Source organism: Ammodytes marinus (assembly GCF_949987685.1).
Source record: "Ammodytes marinus genome assembly, chromosome: 18".
NCBI lineage: Eukaryota > Metazoa > Chordata > Actinopteri > Uranoscopiformes > Ammodytidae > Ammodytes > Ammodytes marinus.
Window position 1 is genome coordinate 25,073,458 of NC_137222.1, and position 22,606 is coordinate 25,096,063.

Here is a 22,606-nt window from a genome sequence, read left to right on the forward strand (position 1 = left end):
GAGCTTTGCCTCCTCACTGCACCAATCCGTTTCTGTGGCCTGAAACCAGTACATTATTTTTTGCAGATTCGCTGCCCAATAATAAACCCTGAAATTTGGGAGAGCAAGCCCACCCCCTTTTCTTGGCCTTTCAAGCAATGTTTTACAAAGTCTTGAAGATTTACCTCCCCATATGAAACTTGAGAGTAGGGCATCAAGTGAACGGAAGAAGGATTTTGGCAGGAAAACTGGGATGCTTTGAAACAAATATAAACATCTAGGCAACACATTCATTTTGACGCAGTTGATCTTTCCAGCTAAAGAAAGGTAAATAGCACTCCATCTCTGGAGGTCGGATTTTAGTTTCTCCATTATAGGTGTGAAGTTGGCTTTAAACAATTCAGAAAAAGAAGGGGTGATATTTATTCCTAAATACTTAAAACCACAATGTGATATACAAAATGGCAAGTCTATGTCTGGAATCTGCTTTGCCTTATCATTGATAGGGAAACACACACTTTTTGAATAGTTAATTTTATAATCTGAAAAACCACCAAGTCAACCAGAATCTTCAAAAGTTCAGATTTACAGGATAGCGGGTCCGTTAAAAATATTAAGAGATCATCAGCATACAAGGAAGCTTTATATTCCATCTCCATCCTTCTGTGCCATGTATGGATGGTGTAGTTTTAACTGACGGGCTCTATCGCTAAAATGAACAGTAATGGGCTAAGTGGGCAGCCTTGACGCGTGCCCCTAGATAAAGGAAAATACTGTGAACATAATTTATTAGTGACTACTGCAGCTTTAGGAGATGAATATAATAGACGAACCCAGGACATACATTTCGAGCCAAACCCAAATTTACAGCAAAAATATAATCCCATTCTACTCTGTCGAATGCCTTCTCCGCGTCTAGGGAGACCACCACCTCTGGTCCTTCCCCAGACGCTGGAGAATGCACCACATTCAGGAGTCTACGAATGTTAATGAATGAGTGGCGGCCTCTCACAAAACCGGTTTGATAATTTGAAATGATGTCTGATACTATGGTGTTTATTCGAGAGGCCAGAATTTTAGACAGTATCTTAACGTCTTTAAAAGTCTTTTTAGATGGATTTTAATTCTCCATGGACATCACTCAGTGCGTTTACATGCAGACTCATAATCGGATAACTAAACGAATAAGACCTCAACAGGACTTTTAACCTGCATGTAAACACCTTTATCCGATCTACTTCGGACACAAATCGGCACAATAACGGACAAGAGAAGTCGGATAAGAACACCTAGATAATTCGTTCATTGTCGGCTTTCTCTCTGCATGTATACAGGGATCGGAAATTGCATATCGGACTTCTTGTTCTGTGCTTGTGTGCCTGCGCGTGATAGGCTACACCATGGGTTATTGACGGAAGAGAAGCGGACGTGGCTCTAAAACCACTTGTTGAAAGCATGGTTGAAAGGGCTACAGCGCCACCTAGCATAGTGGAGACAGCCATGCATCGGACATTTATCCGATTTCTGAAAGGCCATGTATACTCGGACAAGTGACACGGTCCGTTCGAGTGTCTTGTTCGATATATGTGATAATCCAATCTAGTTGTGCCATGGAAACGCACTGAGTGTTTAAGCATACATGGTATTTCTCAACACAAACTATTTTAAGATTCCATGCTCTGATCGAATTAGAATTTCAGAGTAGTAGCCTCACGTCAAAGGAAGTGAGCTGTGCCTCAAAACACTTGATGCATGTTCAGCCATTTATTACAATAATAGGCCTACTTCAAAATACCAGCGTCAAACACCTCAAATGCATTTGGGGTTTCATAATAACCCAAGTGAAAAATAAATATACTAATAATGGGTATTTAAAATGCTATTTAGGATGTCAAAGTATGTTTCAATTACATTTTCATACTGCTTTTAAATACATAGAAAGTATACTATATATACTTATTCACTAAGATGTATTTAATTTTCACTTGGGAATACTAATAGTAGTGCTTTTTGGCACAATCAGAATGCAGGATTTGAGGCTAAAACACATTGCTGAATTCGACCTACAATAAATTTCACTAAATCCAACCCAAAAAATATCTTTATTTGACATCCTAGGAACCACAAGAATCTATAACAATCTCCAAAAATGAACAATTGAAATTGAGGGACACATTGGATTGGATACATTGGCTCCCCTACTAATAGTCTGATGATGTTTGTTTGCTCTCTGCATCTCAGTGTGTCAGCAGCACTCAACAACAGTGGGTTATAACAGAGTCCACCGGATTAAACAGAGACTTGAACTAAAACAATTTGAGCCCTTGAATGAATCAATGAGGAAATCTTCTCCAGTACAGAATTCTAACAATTTGTGTGAAAGATTCAGTTCCTTTTGGTTGATGACTTGTTTAATGACAACATTTCCAGTACCAACATTTAATTTTTTTCATTTTCAAGGACAATGTTTTGTCAGAGTTCAGACTCAGTCACCAGATGTTGTTGTATTAGCCTTTTGAATATCAAGGTTTGGCTTCCCTAATTAACATCAAATCAGTCATAAGTTCACTGTGTTTGGGGTTGGGATGTGGGTGTGTAATATAGGGCTGGCCCGAATTATTCGAATATTCGAATACTCGTTCGGAAAATTAGTATTCGGAGCTTAAATTAGTATTCGGAGCTTCGTTTTTTTTTTTTTTTTATATATAATTTTTTTTTTTTTGCAAGAAGCTAGTACTGCAATATAATGTCATCAAATACTTTTATATTTGGATATAAAAGTTAGTAATATTGTAGTAGTAGTAGTAGTAGTATTGCTCATTTAGGAGGATATTACATCACTAAGTGTCATAGCGCATCTATTACTTCACCTCCGAGCGCGTAAATCTTCAACAAAATATGCAGATACTGTCAAAATCGGTTCCAGTGAGTATATAGGGATTATTAACGTTTTTTTTTTTTTTTTAATTAAATTTTTTTATTTATTTTTTTTTATTTTTTTTTTATGTTGTTTTTGATGGTGTGTTTTTCTGGAACGAATATTCGAATATTCGCTCGGAAAAACCAACGAATATTCGAAGCCTGAAAAATGGCATTCGGGCCAGCCCTAGTGTAATATGGCATCTGTATAGAGTGAAATCAGTGAGTTGAATCTAATGAAAAGAATGTGAATCGTTTTGAAGCTATATACAGGTGTTTTTATTTGGAAGTAAAATTTGGTTTGGGGATCCAGGGAGTCCAAAGGCAGATGTGATGTCTCCTTTAGGCTCCCTTGACTGGTTTTGTGAAGTGCTGGTCACTGTTGTGGGTTTGTGAGTAGAAGCACTGCAATACTTTTCCAAACTGACCTGTGGTGGCTGTCTCACCAGGACAACAACAAGACAGCCGCGAGAAACCTGGGGCTGCTGGTAAGATCAGAGGGAGAAACAAGACCTTTTATATACATTTTATCAGATGTCAGCTCTTCATGGCGTGTGTACTACACAGATAATTTTTTTGAACTAACAAAAAATATATATATATATTAAATGTTTCAATGGTTTTGGCTGTTTTTCTCCACTTCTTGTGGGACTTACTTTGTTTATACGTCCTCTATGTTGTTGTTTTTACTTTGCATTGTTTTGATTGACTCGACGTCATTGGAAATGAGGATCGCCCCTCAATGATCTCTCCAGTATGAATAAAGGTTGAAGGAATTTGTGTACTGGAATATCTTTCAAAGTGTGGGTCATGTCAGTCAACATAGAACAAGGCAGGGAGTCGGGTGTGTCTTCCTGAAAAGAAAATGTCCTTTCTTCTCACATTGTTCCCATAACAACGAAAAATATGACTTTCAGTAACTTTTGGTTTGCTTGATTTTAAAAGCTGTTCTTCCTTTTGCAGCCCAAAGACTTGAGAGGTTAAGGAAAGAACGGCAGAACCAAATCAAATGTAAAAACATTCAGTGGAAAGAGAGATCATCCTCCTCCCAATCAGGTAGTATTTTCTTGTGATAATAGAACCTCTGTAAATGCATTTAAAATAAGAAGGAAAATCTCCTTTTTGTTTGAACTGACCACAAAATTCCTACATTTAAAAACTTGTATATTAACATATGCTTCAATTTTCTAGTTTTGACAGTGTGACAGTTTGTGCATTACGCCAGGAAATCCTTTTTAACTGGATATGTCCCTTCTATTGAAGAAAAAAAAAACTTATTGTATGTTTTTTTTGTCCAGCGGAGGATTTGGGTTCGCTTTTTGAAAAACGGGACTACAAAGATAGGCCCAGATCGACAGGGACCAAATCCACCCTTTCACTGCGCCTGGAGCAGTGTCCCCAGCAGCTCAACAACCCCTTTAACGAATACTCCAAATTTGATGGCAAGGTGAGCTATTCTACATGATGCTCCGTAAACTCATTTAAAACAAGCAAATCTTCATCTATCATTGCTAACACTTTATAATAATGTTCATTCAAAAGTCATTCATAAGTCATATATAAGTTATGAGATAATGATGAACTAATGATTTACAAAACAGTAATATATATTTGTAGATGATTAATAAGTGCTATGTTAACATATAACAAATGTGCTGTAGGTCATCTATATAGCTTTTAGTAAATCATGAAATTCTCATAAAAAAAGTATTAATGAGTAATTTAAAAACCTGTCTGCATCCCCCTAATCTAAAGTGTAAAACATACATCAGGTACAAATGCGTAGTAGGGCTGTCCTCAACAAAAGTTGTCAAATTATTTGGTTTAACAATTAATTTACGGAAAAGAAAAATGTGGAATTGATAAACAGACATCTGTTATTTCATATAAAAAATACTGGTATTGATAAAAATGAATAATAATGATTAAACTCAATGTGCAAATCAATGAGCGGTTCACAATCACATCCCTAGTAAAATATTTTTAGTTTAGTTTTACTCTTAGATTTGAAGGTTTTACTGTTTCTTTATTCATCTAGGGTTGTTTTTTAGTTGTAGGCTCTGTTTAGGAGTTTAATTTATGCAATTCTGAAAGATGTGGCTTTTGCATAAAAAAAATGCAAAAGCCACATTCTGTGTTCGGCCTTCGGCCAAGAATGTTCATATCAGTGCATCCCTACAATGAATAATCGTCTGTAATAATCGTGATTATGATTTTTGCCATAATGGTCTCTCTAAATGTCTCTTCACCTTTTAGGGCCACATTGGCACAACGGCGACCAAAAAGATCGATGTCTACCTCTCAATGCAGATGGCTCAGGAGAAAGTCCATCCCATGACTGTGGTGACCATTGCCAACGCCCGCGTGCACGATCTGATCGGGCTCATCTGTTGGCAGTACACCAGCGAGGCCCGGGAACCCAAACTAAAGTCAGTACAAATACTAAAAACATCAGTTTGATTCAACACATGTCAATGTCTGTGTACCAAACTCTTGTTGTGTGGCGTCACTCCACAGTGAGAATGTGAACGCCTACTGCCTTCACATAGCAGAGGATGATGGGGAGGTGGACACTGACTTCCCGCCACTGGACTCCAATGAGCCAATCCACAAGTTTGGTTTCAGCACTCTGGCCTTGGTTGAGAAGTATTCTTCACCTGGCCTCGCTTCCAGACAGTCGCTGTTTGTCAGGATGTAAGTAAGAAATAAGTAAGGTATTCATACTTAGAATCACAGGAATGACAGATTTCTGTCCGAGGAGGAGAAAGGAGAGTAGGCAGGGTTTTTCCTGGCTCAGAATGGGCCTTTGGGGGGTCAGTACGCGGACCAACCTCGCGACTGTGCAACAGTAAAGGCAAACGGTTTGTGTATTTTAAGAGGGTGTAGGGTTGGGAGAGGGGAGTTTCTGTCCAGCTCAAGAGCATTTCAGTCTGCCTGTCAATCACTGCGTAACCATGGAGCTCACTGACACTTATGAAATCACAATAAACAACCTGTAGGTATGAAGTCAAAATACTAATAATGACTAGGCCTACCTATTTAATACTTTAATTGTTTCTAATTGATCTAAACCATGGAAATTGCAAGAAGAAAGAAACAATCATAATCATGATTATTTTGAGTAATCACATAATTGTGTTATCACGATTATTAAAGACAGTTAATCATTGATTTAAGAACATTGTGTATGTATTTTACTTTTAACAAGGTTTTCTTTCTAATAACACCATGACTTTGGACTTTGAACAAAGCCTAATTGAACTGAAAACAGGGAGAATAGAAATAGGCTAAATAAGTGAAACATATTTTTAATAATTGAATAAAATAAATATGTCAAAATAAAAATAACCCGTTGTAAATGGTGTTTGATAGCATCAAACGTAAGGGCATGATTTATTTATGTCAAGGCAGTTGCATTGTAGTGTTGACAGTTGTGGTGGCAGGAGTCAAGGAGGTTTAAACTTCCTGTGTTTTTTATTCATTGATTGCTTGGTCATAGACCACTATGATTCGACTTAAAGTGAATAAACAAATTGGTCGGGATGTTTAGAGGTCCAGATCAGGTCGTATACCTTTTTCTGTCTCTCTCTCTCTCGTGGTCGCGTATTTCACGTTACTCGCGTATCCATCCGCGCGTGACAAATATTGCACATTATTTTAGTTTGTTGTGAGTCTGAAGTGTTTTCAGACAACACAATTAGTTTTACATTTTATTCTCGTCATCTAGAAGTTTTTCAAAACACCCGGCAATGCGCAACATCTCCCTCGTACTCTCTGGACCAGCCGATAGCTAAATTATCAGGTGAGGGAGGGGCAGAGCGAGCACACCGCTCGGCTGAAAGGGTTCGCTGCAATTAACAGCCTGCATGCCCCGGCGTGTGGAACCATGATAGTTTAATAACGATTATTTTGTTTTCGTGATTGAGGGAAGCTGTAATAGTAATCGAAAATGAAATTCAAGTTATTGCCCAACCCCTCAAGAAGGATGACTTAAATTGGGCTGAATTTGGAGAGGTTTTAAATAGCTATATTTATTCTCAATCTTTATAATTTTGGCGCTCCTGATTTTCTTTTGGCGCTGGATAAATCCGCTTTGGCGGGCGCCAACATTTTCTCTATGCAGGAAAAACCCTGGTAGGGGTGTATGGTTATGTGAAGTGCATGTATGCATGTATAGACTGATTACAGTGAGCTTCAAATAATCATGCATTCTGGTTAATTTGTCGCTCAACTAGGGCTGACCTAACCTGGTCCAAACAGACCATCGTACTTCATTTCATTTGTGGAGGTGGGTGTCTTTTGAAGTTTAAAGCTATTGGATCTGCCCAGTGCCACTCTGGATCAGCCAACCAATCGCATAACGTTTGGTCGTGACGCATGTCATGAGCCGGCTTCTGACGGTGCATTCCAGTTGTACTGGGAACTCGGAAATTTCCGACTTCACTACATATTGTAGTCTATGGATCTACCTGACAACGGTAACTTGCTAGAGCCTAACGTTTAGTTATTTGGATGAGAAAGGTTGTAGGCGTCCATACTTTCCCGAGTAGATGCACCGGAACACAGACAGGTCGGAACTCGGAACTACCAAGTCGGAAATATCCGAGTTCCGAGTATAATGGAACGCAGCATTCAACTGAAACTGGAGCGCGACTTCGACGTCATCGTTCTCAGCCACTCGCTCTGTTTGCTGATTCGACCGCCAAAAGTCTGGCTGGAGAAGGAACCCATGAATATACGGCAGCCCCAGACTGACTACTGAAGTGAAATGAAAATTGAGTGGAAGTAGGTAGGCGGGCGGAGCCAGGCTAGGCCTGACCCATAGATAGTATATGGGCTGACCTCAGTTATTCCAACTGCATCCAATCGTCCTGGCCTATGCGCGTCGCCATCTTGTCAGATTTTTACTCCACCTCATTTCCTCTTACCGAGAAAGGGCATCGATGTGACGTCGGGGGGAGGGAGATATCTAGCTGACCTATACCTACGAGGCGAAGTGAGGGACAACGGGCGGATAGCTGTCACTCAAGAGATCACGCCCCTAATTATTCATACATTTTAACCTCGAAAAGAATAAAAAACTAGCCTGCTAGAAAAACATGTCACCCCCCTCAGTGTTGTCATGGAGATATGACCTAAACATAAGCCCCTTTTACACAGAGATTGCGGCATATTGACGGAACAACATCACTCCAAAATGTCGGCTTTGCTTGCTTCTGTGTTATTTACACAGAACCAAGCAACGCCGGCCTGCTGGCGCATCAGTAGCCCCTTTTACACAGCGCTCCGGAATGAAAGAGGTGCTTGTAAACAGCGTCAGGTGTGACGTAAACATTTAGCGCCGCGCCGGTCAGCTGCTTTACAACAACACTGGCCGGTGAATTGAGAGCAGAAGTGCTGAAGCTTGCAGTAAGAGGGCCGTATTTTACTGTCCCCACAATGTGCCAGTTGATCTCGCTACGCGCTGAGTCCAACATCACTGGGACAGTTAACCAAACTGACTAAATCAATCCGACCACTTCACCTCTCTCTGTGTGTGTGTGTGTGTGTGTGTGTGTGTGTGTGTGTGTGTGTGTGTGTGTGTGTGTGTGTGTGTGTGTGTGTGTGTGTGTGTGTGTGTGTGTGTGTGTGTGTGTGTGTGTGTGTGTGTGTGTGTGTGTGTGTGTGTGTGTGTGTGTGTGTGTGTGTGTGTGTGTGTGTGTGTGTGTGTGTGTGTGTGTGTGTCTTTGTGAGGCCAGAGATCTGCCAATCAGACATAAACATACACATAGTGTGTGAAGTCACGTTACTGTAGACAGAAATGAAGTGTGGATATACGCTCAGACTTAGGATAATAATAGCGGCGGCGGAATGTGTTAGCAAAACAGTAGCTCTGTGGCTAACAGCTGAGCCGGAGCCTTCAGTCAGCTGAAGCAGACAGTCTAGCGGGGCGAGCAGACTATTCCCCCGTTACTAGGTCGACATTCAAGCTGAACAAGAGCCCTCCGCTGCGCGTCGGGCTCCTGCTTCAGCTTGTCGGTCTTTATTTCTAGCAAGTGACCCGTTCGCTATACTTTATCCCTTACTTAGCCTAGCCTAGCTTTCCCATTGTACAACTTCTCCTGGGCAGAAATAGACTCATACACTCTGCAAAATGAAGCGCGGGGGTTTGGATTGAGCAACGGACCTTATGATCAACTAGATTATACACCGTTCCTTTTATTTGGTGATTTTTACGGGACATCAGGCCGCCGTGGTTACACACGTCCTTCAACTGCTAACATGGTCGCATGTTTAGAACGTAGGCTATGTAACGTCAAACGCCCTCCTGTTCCGCAACAACAAGCTGGAGCATTTAAACAGAGAGGCGGAACTGATTGTGTCGGGAATCTTACTACCCCCCGAGGTAGTAAAATTCCCGGAACAATCTCTCGCACCTTTCTTCCCTCGTTCCGCAACTGTCGCATTTATACAGCAGGGCGGAGGGCCGAAAGGCCGGCATATTCCCGGCTTTCACTGGCTGTGTAAAAGGGGCTATACAGACTAGAATGGTTTTTTGTATCAGGCCTTAAAAAGGTTTGATAATGCTGTGAAAACAGCATATTTAACATGAGAGTCAATGAGAAAATGCACTGTTTTGAAACCTGCCCTTAGTGGCCACTCGGTGAACTCAAATTTGTCACTTCCGCATTGGATGCTGATAGAACTTGCTGTGGTTGGGGCTTGAGCTGACCCCGAGAAGTCGACTATACGACGATGGGGGAGCCTGATTTGACTGCCAATCTCAGAGCCTAATAGTTGCAAAATGTGTTTATGCCAAAGGATCATTTTATTATGGCTATATGGGGGTGCTGAATGTCTGATTGTACATGTAATTGCTTGGTTTCTCCCAATAAATCATTATACATCACCTATTGTGGTATAAAGATCAAACTATTAATATTACTGTTAATAAAAAGCCTTTAATCAATCTCCTTAAGCGTCCTTCAAGTAAGAACTTTGCGCTTCGCTCACCACCATGTAGCCAACGGCACAGCGGAGCTCAGGTATACGTCATCAAACGTTTTACGGGGTGGAGGAGGATCGAACTAAGCAGTGTGCCACACCAAGGGTAATGGTGCTTATAACCAATGTTGTTTATTACACACCATACATCGTATTATCCTGTGTGATCACAGCGGGCATAATTCAGTACCACGGAAAGTCCTCTGCCTCCTGCTGTCCGCCGGTGCTGGACTTTCCACTGACTGAGTTCAGAGCGGAGCACGTCACAGTGGAGCTGGGTATACGGCATCAAAGGTTTAGAGGCGGGCATATCTGGGCGATGTGACACACCAAGGGTAGCAGTGTGTATAACCTAGGGCTGGGCGATTAATTGAAATTCAATTTCGATCATGATTTTGGCTTCCCTCGATCATGAAAACAAGATAATCGTAATAAAAAGAGTATTGTGTCGCACGCCGTGTCTTGTGTGGTAAATGCAGCGAACCCTTCTGTGTGCGCTCCGCTCTGCCCCGCCCCCGCCTGAACACTTTCGCTTTCAGCGATTGCAGTGCAATGGTTTATTCAGCATAAAGTTAAAGTACTCGTCCAAGACTGATGTTAAATCGAATCACAAACGCCTGGCGCGAGCGAAATAGCAAGTTGCCAGTTGAAATTCCGTGGCGGTGGGTAACGGTGTCATTCAAAGTGACACCTCGCCAGTGTGAGCAGCCGCACAGAAAAGCCCTGTGGCTTTACGGCTAAAATGAACCGGGGATATCCTGCCCGTTAACGTTGTTGATGTGGAAGGCTTCCGCGATCGGATTGCATTTCTTGAGCCTGGATACACAGAGCCATGTCGCAAAACTGACAGCGCGACAAGAGAAAATATACAGTGATCCGCCTCCCTCCGTTAGTTTCAGTCTACAACCGAACAAATTACAATAACCACCACGGACATCGTTTAAATAAAGCCTCTTGTTTTTATGATCATTAGGGCTTTGATGCAAATTCTGAAGTCTGAATATTACGTTGGCAGCTGCTGTGCAGTTCTTTTTCAGCAACTCAACCTGCACTGTAAAAAAAAAAAAAAAAAGGCAATGAGTTGATCTTTTTGTAGATTCATACCTCCTCAACGTGCAAATAAATGAGTTGTTCACAATCAATCACATCCCTAGATTGGAAGGTTTCACTGTTTATTTATTTAGGGTGGCTTTTTAGTTGTAGGCTATGTTTGAGGAGCACATTTGGGAGTTTAATTTATGCAATATTGAAAGAATTTACATAATTTTCATTTTGGGGCATCCCTACAGTGAATAATCGTCTTTAATAATCGTGATTACAATATCAATCAAAATAATCGTGATTATCATTTTTGCCATAATCGAGCAGCCCTAGTATAACCTATATTGTTAATACCAAGACATTCATCATATTATCTGAGGTAAATTCTTAGTTGCCGACAGTCCTACCCTTAATACTCCCGTCCTGATTGGCTTTGGATTGAGATTCTTGAATGTGTGTGTTGATACATGGTTTCATAACACATTACACTACAGCTGTATATTGTCTCTCTGAACAGAGTTAATGGCCACTTTACAGCTGTGAAACTAACGGTCCACATATCTATGGGTTGGGCTCCGAAACCCGGTACCAGTATGGCACCGGTTCCGACGTAAACGGTAGTAACCAGACCGAATAATAACGAAAGTTTCGGTGCCTCATTTCGGTGCCGCTCCCTGCTGTAGTCACGTTTGTATTTTGACAGACTGATCGCTCTTTATTTATGTTATGACCGATGAAGCATTTCCGCTCGCGGATGCTGTTCTGTGTACACCACGAGGAGCATTTCTCACCGGGCTGTGAGTGACGAGAATGAGCCCGACCGTCTTGAGGCGCGAGTGCTCAACACTCGCTCACGTTCGCAGTTTCACAGACTCTGATCGCGTTATGTCAAACTATTTTTTAAATGCAATGCAATGCATTTCTTTTTGCGAATGACGCGATCTAGCAGTATTGTCACGGATGTATTAGGCACGTGTAGGCTGACGATGAGGCAGCGGCCGCTTGCATGCTTCCTCCCGTCAGCTGTTATAGTGCTGCCTTTATGCACGGCGGTGGAGACGAACCCAAAAAAACACACAGCGGGACACGGCGGTCCAGTGATATGGAAACGTTTAACCGGAAACTTTAGAAAGACACACAATGATCTCTGCCCATACAAAAAGCTCCGACTTGGATAACTTTATGGAGCGATCGATAAAACCATCTGGTAGCCTACATGTGTCTGATGACGGGCCGTTATATTAATAATAAACTGCGCGCTGTACATTAGAACAGCATGTACATTAAAGATCTCGTATCCTTCCTGAGAACTCAAACAAGATAATTTTTCTGCACAAAAATAGTTAATTTGACAACGTTGATAGTGGTCTTATCTTTACAGAAGACTTCTTTGTATTTATGTCAGTTGAATTTTGTTTCAAGTTGAACGCAAATGAGCACTGTTAATATTCCAAAAGGCACACGCTCTTCCTTAACTGTTTTCAGTCTGTGGTTCTCATTGGGTGTACTTATTCCCTTATTCCCTTACTGTAAGTCCAATACTGCATTTAATTTCATATGGGTGTTTTATATGTGTATCTATTTTAATTTTTAAGGTGTTGTATTGTTCAGGTCATAAGGACTCTTTCTTATCAAAATTATTACTTTTAGCTAAAGTTTTAAGATGGAGATTAGATTACCTGGTAGTCTCCACATTCATTTCCATTATTATATTGTTTGAAACAGTATTGTTTTATTAGATAGTATGTAAATTGTGTGAATTTTATTTTATTTAACTTTTAAAATTGTTTATTTGTAAGTTACTCGTAATTATATTGTTAAAGTTAATTGTGTTAAATTTGGCACTGGATATAAAAGGGCATTATTTTTTGACAAAGTGTGTACAATTTGAGGCCGTTTTAAGCACCGGAACCGTTTCAAAAGTACCGAGTAGTAACCGGTATCGGAAAAAACCCAACCGGTACCCAACCCTACATATCTATTCAATCTGAACTGAAGAAGCCATTCAATAAACAGCCAGGTGTCTTCAACTGTACTGATTCAGGTCCAGTGGAATATTGTATACCGTACTTTCCGTACTATATGCCGCACTGGACAATAAGCCGCAGGTGTTATAATGTTTAATTACCATATGTAAGAGTTCGTGCACAGAGGGGATTGTCGGGAAAGAGATGGCTGCTTGAGGAAGCTCCCACATTTCAGTTGCATATTTGCATAATGTACGTAAGTGTTACCATTTTGTGCAATAGTAGCTATTAGGGATGGGCACGAGTGTTTTCGCTACTCGTGTGATCGCTTGCATTCCTCGAGGATCAATCGATTCCTCGTTAAACTTTTTTCTATTTTTAGGACGCAACGCATCTGTCTACAGAACAACGGTTGACCGCAATAAAGCGCTCAATGCTTATGTCAAACAGTCACAGTTGCCATATGATATTAAGGATTTATTTTCCACAAGTTTAAAACACATTTTCCTAACTGAAAGTAATTAAATAAGCGGGCCACAATTTAAACCGATCGAGTAGGTCTGCGGTGGAGAGAGAAAAAAGAGAGAGAAAAAAAGCATGGGCTGTAGTTGGCTAACATTCAAAATAGACATTTAAAATAAGAAGGGCAGCAAATACAATACAATTATTGTCCTACAATTTAAACACATAGATAGGCTAAATAACTCACCAAAGCAGTAGAAGTAGTAGGCTAGTATATCCAATCGCGTAATGCTCACTCCTGTCCGTGACTAATTACCGCGACTAATTCCTCGTTAACGGAGCGTTACACCGTCGGCTTTTGAATCTCAATCCTATATTCCATAATAAAGGCTTCTTAAATGTTGTTTGCTCGAATGTGCCCGAAGTCAGCCTGGCTTCTTTACGTGCCTTTCCAAGTTTTCCAGCACCGCATTCAGCTCCGCGGTGCTGTGGAGACCACACACTGGCTGCGCTGCACGGAGGTGGCAGTTATTTGCGGTTTCTGTTTGACACAACGCTTAGTTTATTTAGCTTGGATCAAAATATTTAATTTTGTTAAACTTTATATCCGTTTTGTGCCGTTTTGTACACGTATATAACACTTTAAAATAGGGGCGGCCGGCCTAAAGGCTACAAACACTAAAAAAAACAAAAAACTATTTTCCTCATCCACCAATCAAGATCATTTGAAACGAGGAGTACTCGAGTACTCGATTACTAACGCCCATCCCCAGTAGCTACAGAATATATACTGTGCTGTGTAATAACAGGGTCGAAAAACGGGGAAAAAGTCGCGGCTTGTAGGCCGAAAAGTACGGTAGTACATTTTCATCTGTCTGGATATTTTAAATAAATCTACAGAGGCATCATTAACCTTTTCTGCTTTTTTTTCCATTTTAGAAATGCTGCGCATGGTTTCTCTTTAATCCCTGTGGACAGTCTGAAGGTAACCATGAAGGAACTTCTCCAGAAAGCACTCAAGAAAAGGAAAGGCTCACAGAAGGGCTCAGGTAATGATGACCAATAGAATTGACAGCCCTCTTAGTAAGCATGGAAGCTGTAGAGTAGATGGACCAGTAACGTGATGAGTAGATCAATTATTTATTATTATAATATTTGACTGAAAAGTCGCTAAATATAGCGACAAAATCGCTATGAGTTGGCAACACTACACAGGACGAGGGATATATAGGGCCAGCGGACGTCCTGCTGCTAGCGGCAGGCAGCCTAGGGACAGAGGAAGGGGACGAGGTCGCGGTCGGAGAGGTCTTGACATGATAGGGCAAGAAGACATGGCCGGTGTGGAAACACTCCGACTTTACTCTGGTTTTATTTCGAGCTCTCTCCGTCTCCCTTTTAGCAGTTAACTTTTCAACATTCGTCAGAATTTTCAGACCACTTTACCTACATATAGCTGAATGGCTATTATGACAGTTTTGCCAAATATTACAGTGAAAAAATTATCAACCCTAGCTTTAACAAATGCTTAGTAAACATTAACTAAGCATAACGGTTAGTAAATGCTTAGTTAATGCGTATTAAACATTAACTAAGGAACTTTATTCCTTGAATAAACCAAAGCCGTTTCACACAATTCCCAAAAGGTTTTACTTTTCACCAAGAACTTTCACACCATTATTACCTTAAAGGCTCTGGTTTAAAGCATGTGGCCCTTTTAATCCTGCCTATCTCCAGATCTCCCCTTTTATGGTCCCCTAATGACCAATACAATTTCAATTCTAATTTACCCTAGGTTAAATCCAGATTTCAGATCTTTTCTCAGATAGGTTTTAGAAAGGAGGAGATTAGACAATAGGTTTTAATGATTCTGGTGGTTGAATACCTTACATTTATTTTTATTTATTTATTTATTTTATTTATTTATTTAGCACACTAACAATTAATGGTGCAAGGAGGGAACGAAGCCCAATGGGCTTGTACAGAGTTCCACCCCTATCAATAATCACAATAAAATCATATTCAGGCTAACAAATAAACTCTAGAAATTAAGGAGACAAGGTACATAAATACTCAAAATAATCAAAAATAGATGGAAAAAAATTTGATAAATACATGTCAAAGATAATGAAAAAATTAGAAAGAAAAAGAAAAAAGCAATGGAGAAGACAGGAGGTGATTAGAAGATTCACAAAAAGATAAGATGTTTTTTAAGCTGCTTTTTAAAGAGTGAGTGGGATGATATGGATCTTAAAAGGGCAGGGTGTCCGCGGAAGTCTTAAAAGTCTTAAAAAGTCTTAAATTCAAGTATCTAAAATTAAGGCCTTAAAAAGTCTTAAATTCATTAAAAATGTGATATGCTGGTCTTAAATCCATTACTCAAAGGTCTTAAATTTGTCGGGGCAGGACTATTCAATGTTATATATTTTTTTTCTTCCGCGACTTTCCGAGAAGGAGATGTAGAGAGGCTACTTTTAACTAACTGCTCATATAAAAGTCAGACACTACGCTAGAGGCAGTACGGCCGTGTGTGGCTGTGATCCGCATTTAAATGTAGCATAGAAGAAGAATGTGTGTCCCCTGCCTCCGAATTTGAAGTCGGTCGCGTGAAAGCAAGAAAGGGGAGAACGACCATGAGAACGACCCAGCGAAATGCATGCCCTGCTATTATAAATTCAGTGAGAGGTGGAGGTTGGACGACAAATATCATGGCTGGCTTTATTCACCCCGTGACCACACACTGCCGCTACTCCGTAGGTGTGCAACCACCCGCCCGCTGGCGATGTAGGTAGGCTACTGACCCAAACGCAACTCACACAGAAACAAACAGAGTTATTGTGTTTAGTAAAATTTTTTATGTATCTATATTTATTCATTAATAGCTGCTCATCAGACGGTCATTCGGGTCGCGTTGCCGTGAGCTCACAGAGTGAGACGCGAGTCTCTGCTTCTCTCTCTGTCTGTCGCTTTCTTTCTCTCCACTCTGCCCTCGCTCTCTGACGGCTAGTTAAGAACTATTGCCGATCGTCCCGTCAATCGGAGACAGTAGACTACATTTCCATCACCATTCGGTACAACCCTAATACCCGCAGTTTATTAACCTGGCTGCCTGTAACAATATGAAGAAAATAAAACATTTTGCAAATTACCGCAGGTCCCGTGGGCATCCCCCAGTTATGCAAACCTGCATACAGTAGCTTATGCTATGCCTACTTTACAGTGGCCTATTTCCCGATTTTGAAAGTGCAAAAATATTCACCTGTGGAACCAATTTTTAGTTTGTTGTTTATTGAATAAGTAGGCTAATTAAAATTTGAAGGACATTGTTCCCCATAAATGACCAGATTTTTGTATTTCATTCTAATACTGCATGCTGCAGCTAACACATTTTCTTTATTGATTAAACTGTTCTTCTGACTCGATTAATCAGAAAATGTCAATCAATTGATACAGCTCTATAATAGGTTGAAAAGGTGGTAATGATGGGTTTTCACGTTGCCTTTACAGTGATCTTATATTTATTTGATGGTAAATGCGGGGGGACATTGTCTTCATTCAGACTGCTGAACATTTTTTATTTTCTGTAATTAGACAGCAGTTGTTAGCTAAAGTGCATTGAATATTTGATATTCAAACTTAATAAAACTCTACAGAGCATGTATTGTAGTGTAGTTTGTAGATTTATGTTGCCAAGGTATTGGTGTTCATTAGAGGTCTTCAAATGTGCAGATACCCTGAGAGAGGCTACTTTCTTCCTAGCTTCTGATATAAATGAGTATCACTTTATGTTCAATAAACAGACAAAAAGTAAACTTGAATGAGTCTCATTGAGTGACACACAAGCTATGCTTGGGTTGTAATACAGCTGGACCCCCCAAATATCGCCTATATCTATTGTGTCTTAGGTCTTAAATTTCATTCAAGGTGGTATTAAAAAGGTCTTAAAAAGTCTTAAATTTGACATGCTGAAACCTGCAGATACCCTGAAGGGGAGGTAAGACATTCCATAAAGCCGGGCCTCTATAATATATACTAAATTGATGATGTGATGTGCGGGAAAAGGGTAAAGATAAGTTGTTATTGTTGCTTTGTCTAGTGCGATGTGAATGTACGTTAAATGAATAAGTAAACAAAGTCTGAAAGCTTTCCGGGAGATCTTGGTTTCTGTAAATAAACTTGTGAATGAATAAACATATGTGATAGATATTCAATTTGTGAATTGGAAATATATAAAAAGTGGTGCTGACGGAGCATATCTGTTTGAATGTGAGATGAATCTTAAAAATCGCTTCTGAATAATACATAATTTTGAGATGGTTGGGATATGAAGCTGCCCAGACCAGATTACAGTAGTTCAGGAAAGGAAACAAAAAGCTATAGTATAAAGTTAAATGGGCAGAAGGATGAATTAAAGGACAAACTTTCCTTAATATGCCCATCATCTTCGTGGACCTTTTGCAAACCAGGTCTATGTGATTTGACCAATTAAGTCTTTCGTCAACTAGAATTCCCAAAAATTTGGTAGCCTTTACTTGCATAATTTCTGATCCGTTAATAAGTACTTTTGCTTGTTCTTTGGGGTAAGACTTGTTTATGTTGCAAAAGATCACAAAGTTACATTTCTTCTTAATTTATTAATTTGAAACCATTTGGCAATAGAGCATAATTCATCATTCACACAGTCAATCAAATAATTAAAGTCATTATGAGTTGCTATGAGATTAGTGTCATCAGCAAATAATACAGGAAAAATATGTTTGCAAGACATGGCTAAATCGTTTATATAGATCAAAAATAATAAAGGGCCCAGTATTGATCCCTGTGGCACCCCATGTATAATTCTGGACTTGGTAGAAGAATAGCCATTAAGCGACACATATGGTTCTCTGTTAGTTAAGTAATTCTTAAACCAGTTCAGGGCAATATCCTCCACTCCATATCTATTTAATTTGCTTATCAGAATACTGTGGTTAACCGTATCGAACGCTTTGCTTAAGTCCAAAAATATCCCAATGGCAAACTCACCATTGTCCATAGCAGTTGAAATTATCTTAGTTATCTGGAGTAATGCATGCTCTGTTGAATGTTTTTTACGGAATCCATACTGGTGAGCATATAGGATCTTATTATCAGTTTAAGTGCTTGGATATTCTTGCATAAACTAATTTCTCCAATAATTTAGAGATGCAGGATTGATATAGGTCTATAGTTCCCGAAATCATCAGTACTACCTGTTTTGAAAATAGGGATAACTTTAGCAATTTTAAGATGGAGGGGAATAATTCCAGATTGGAGTGATAAAGAAAGAATATGGGTTAGCGGTTGAATTAAATGATCAGTGGTTTCTGTTAACAAAATGCTCTTTATGCCATCATGACCTGGGGCTGAATTCTTTAATTCCATGATGATATTATGGACCTCCTGTGTAGTTGGAGGTACAAAGGTATTGAGAGGAGGATATTGCCCCTTAATCAAGTTACAAGGGTTCTCATTTGTACCCAAGATACTTGATGCCAGATCACAACCAACATTAACAAAACAATTATTAAAGCCATCAGCTATTTCATTAGGGTTTGAGAAAATTCTCTCTTTCCCACGCATCTCTACAGGTGCAGTTGCTTCTGATTTCTTGTGATTCAACAACTGATTAATGAGGTTCCAGGTTGACTCGATATCGTTTGAAGCTTGAGTGAATTTTACTGCATAATATATATTTTTTGCTTTCCATATATCAGCTATACATTTGTTTTTATATTTCTTATACATTTCTATGCTAGAATGGGTGGCGTTCGTAATAGCTTTCCTATAGAGTTTATTTTTTTTACGGGAGCCTTTCTTCAGATCTTCAGTAATCCAAGGGCTCCCTTTAGAATAATCAGTTTTAGATTTAGGGCTGATCAAAGGAAAAGATGATTCTAGAGCAGAATTAATAAGTACTATGAATAGGTGGTATGCTGCAACAACATCATTTAGCCCAAGAACCTCATCCCAGGAGACATACCTGATGGCTGTTTTGAAAGATTCCAGATTATTTCTAGTGAATTTACGAAATTTAAATTGGCCACAAGTGGAATCGATATCTTTTTAGAGTTAGGAGGATCAATAGCATGAACAATCTGGAATACAGGAAGATGATCTGAAATATCATGCATCAATAAACCCGAAGTGATTTCAAGAAAAGAATGTTGTCGATTAAAGATTCTGATGATCTAGTAATACGAGATGGCTTGGTAATTAAAGGATAGAAATTTACAGAGTAAAGTGTGTTCAGAAAGAATGTCGTGGATACCAGATCATCTCTGAGCAAGTTAATATTGAAATCACCCAATAATGCACACAATTTATTTTCCTTGTTAATGATTTCTAAAGTAGAATACAATGCGTCTTTAAACATATTTATATCTGAATCAGGTGGTCTATAAATACAGCCGACTATAATGCTTTTTTTTTTTACCTAATGCAATGTCAATAAATACAGTTTCCACAAGTGTCATATCAAACTCAACACTCAAATCCTTTCTTGTGATGAAATTATAAGCATTTGAGACATACAAAGAATCTCCTCCTCCTGTTTTGTTGTTTCTGCAGGAGTGAGTGGAATTATAGTTATATACTGACAATATCATCGTTTAACCATGTTTCAGAAAAAGCTAAAACAGAAAATGAGTGTGACAATGTTGATAAATGTACTTTCAAACAATCATAGTTTTTAGACAGACAGCGGATATTCAAATGGAGAGTAGAAAATAAATATTTATCCCCCTCATGAAACATATTATTGAGCTGTAATTCAGTGAAATAATCACACGACAGTTTAGCAGTGTTTGAGGCATTATAAATCATATCGGGATTAAAGAAAGTCTCATAAATTCCATCATTGTCCGTATTGAGCTCAAATGGGTTGAATGCATGAGAGACTGTTGCGGCGTTTAAAGGGATTAAGTCAGTAGAGGACATACAGTAGGAAAAGTTTCATACCTGTGGGGCGGGTCTCTTGAGTAACAAGGAAAACATTTGGCCAGACACTGGTGAAGACACGGTCCATAACATTTAAATAAAATATAATGGATCACGGTGATCGCGGGAGAAGGCCAGCTGCAGTGACAGACAAGCCGTCCTTTAAGTTTCCTCATACTGCTCCAGTTCATTGATCTCTCTTATGACAAGCACCTTTTCTTCCTCCGGTGAGGCTCCATTAAGTCTAACAAAGACCTTACAATTCCTTGACCATGTTGCCTTGATTTTTTCTTCTTTTCTGAGTCTGCGGGCTTCTCTGGCGATATCCGCATTTTTTTTCGTGAGGTGCTCGTTTAGGTAAACACCGGTCCCCTTCAGCTTGCGTCCTAGCTTCAGTAACTCGGATTTATGTTTACTACTCACAAATCGTATTAAGATCGCCGGAGGCTGCTGCGTGTTGATTAGTTTGCGGGGGAGAAGGTGACACGCCGCGATGAGTTGTTGAATGGGCAGGTCCCTGCCACTGAGGAACCGAACATTACCCTTGACTTCAAAAGACTACCAACTAGTCCTCACTAACTTCATACACCTGGATGAACTAGGCCAGTAGATAAAATGCAATTCCCTCCCTAATGAGGGAGTGTGTTATGGGATGTGTATTCTGTTATCTGTGGTGTTGCCGTAGTGTAGGTTTGAATTGCTTACCTCAGAGGCGCCTCGATCTCTTTAAAGAAAAACCCTAATTAGGATCTTGTTCCCAACTCTAAACTAAAAATCAGGCACAGGATTTATAACGTTTTCAAGAAATTTTTATTCAACCAATATAAAAAGATTATACGTCCACTATATAGAAAGAAAGATAATAAAAAAAAATTAAAGGAAGGAAAATAAGGACCTACACTCCCATTAATGTGGTTAATATATGTAGATAAGTATAAGAATTAGCTTATTTGTTTTATGTAATTTGTTGTTACATTGAATTTATTTCATGAGTTTTCTCGTTCTCAGTTTACACAACTTTCAATATTCTCTAAGTCTCTGGTCGAGCTTTTACCAAAGTCTTAGAAATTTGAATTTCTTCAAACTCTTATCACAATGGTAATTTTACGGCACAGAGAATCAGGAAAGGTTGGTCTCAACAGCTCAACTTCAACTCGATGCCATTCCGCAACCTGGTTCATCAATTAATTCCTATTTATGAATAGTATTTTGTTTACTCTGTCCCCAGTAAATCAACCAATTTAGAGGGCAATCAAGAGTATATTCAAACCTTATATTCTCCAAGTCTCTGGTCAAGCTTTTACTACAGTCTTATCAATCTGTATTTCTTCAAACTTTTAAAACCATAGACATTTTGCGGCACAAAGAGTCAGGAAAAGCCAAAACAACTGTTCAAAAGTTAATTAAACTCTACGCCAGTCAATAGAACCCAAATGTTTCCTTACCAATCTTCTCGGAAAAAAGAAGAATTGGTTCTCTAGAACAAAAAATGAACAGCCCTCAATTTCTAAGTATTTTGCACTCAAAAAGATTCAGAGTTTTTCTTTCGAGTTTTTCTTCTAAGTCTTTCGTCCATGGTGAAAGAACAAAAAAGTGGATCAGTCAAAACTTCTCCCAAAACCAGACCTTCTTGCTCAAAACCCTGGCTTTAAATAGTCTGAAGACAGAGAGAGTGGGTGTGTGTGTATTAGGAGGGAGAGGGTGGGGGGAAAGATGAGGGTGTGTGTTTCCAGCTCAAGGACCCACTGCCCCCCTTGTCTCCCTCACCCCTGACCTGTCCCAGGACAAGCCCAGGCATGCCTTTTCAGAGAGGCCTTATGAATTCACAATTATGTACAGTTTGTTCCAAATTATTATGCAAATTATATTTTTCTCAGATTTTCCTAAATAGTCGATGCTAATGACAGTCAGTATAATTTTCAAGTCATCAATCGTTAGAGTATGATTCAAATTTTATTGAACAAACCTCCCAATGATAACAGTATTTTTTTCAAAAATAAAAAACTCAAAATGCACCGTTCCAAATTTTTATGCACAACAGAGTTTCAAAACATTGTATAGGTTGTAAAGAACTAAAAATAGTCATTTGTTGAATTTGCAGAATGTGGAGGTCATATTTAGTGAAATCAAAAGCTATTTCAATCAAAAACATCTTAACAGGCCAAGTTACATGTTAACATAGGACCCCCTCTTTGATATCACCTTCACAATTCTTGCATCCATTGAACTTGTGAGTTTTTGGAGAGTTTCTGCTTGAATATCTTTGCAGGATGCCAGAATAGCCTCCCATAACTGCTATT

At 39.4% G+C, this 22,606-nt stretch overlaps 1 protein-coding gene across 1 annotated transcript in view; it reads left to right on the forward strand.

Moving 5' to 3' along the window:
• Nucleotides 1-22,606, forward strand: part of mapkap1 (MAPK associated protein 1) — a 47,957-nt gene that overhangs the window by 10,171 nt on the left and 15,180 nt on the right. The window contains exons 3-7 of the mRNA XM_080046910.1: nucleotides 3,862-3,954; nucleotides 4,197-4,345; nucleotides 5,155-5,327; nucleotides 5,416-5,592; nucleotides 14,292-14,401. Coding sequence (XP_079903036.1) covers nucleotides 3,862-3,954; nucleotides 4,197-4,345; nucleotides 5,155-5,327; nucleotides 5,416-5,592; nucleotides 14,292-14,401 — 702 coding nt within the window. The remainder of the gene's footprint in view (nucleotides 1-3,861; nucleotides 3,955-4,196; nucleotides 4,346-5,154; nucleotides 5,328-5,415; nucleotides 5,593-14,291; nucleotides 14,402-22,606) is intronic.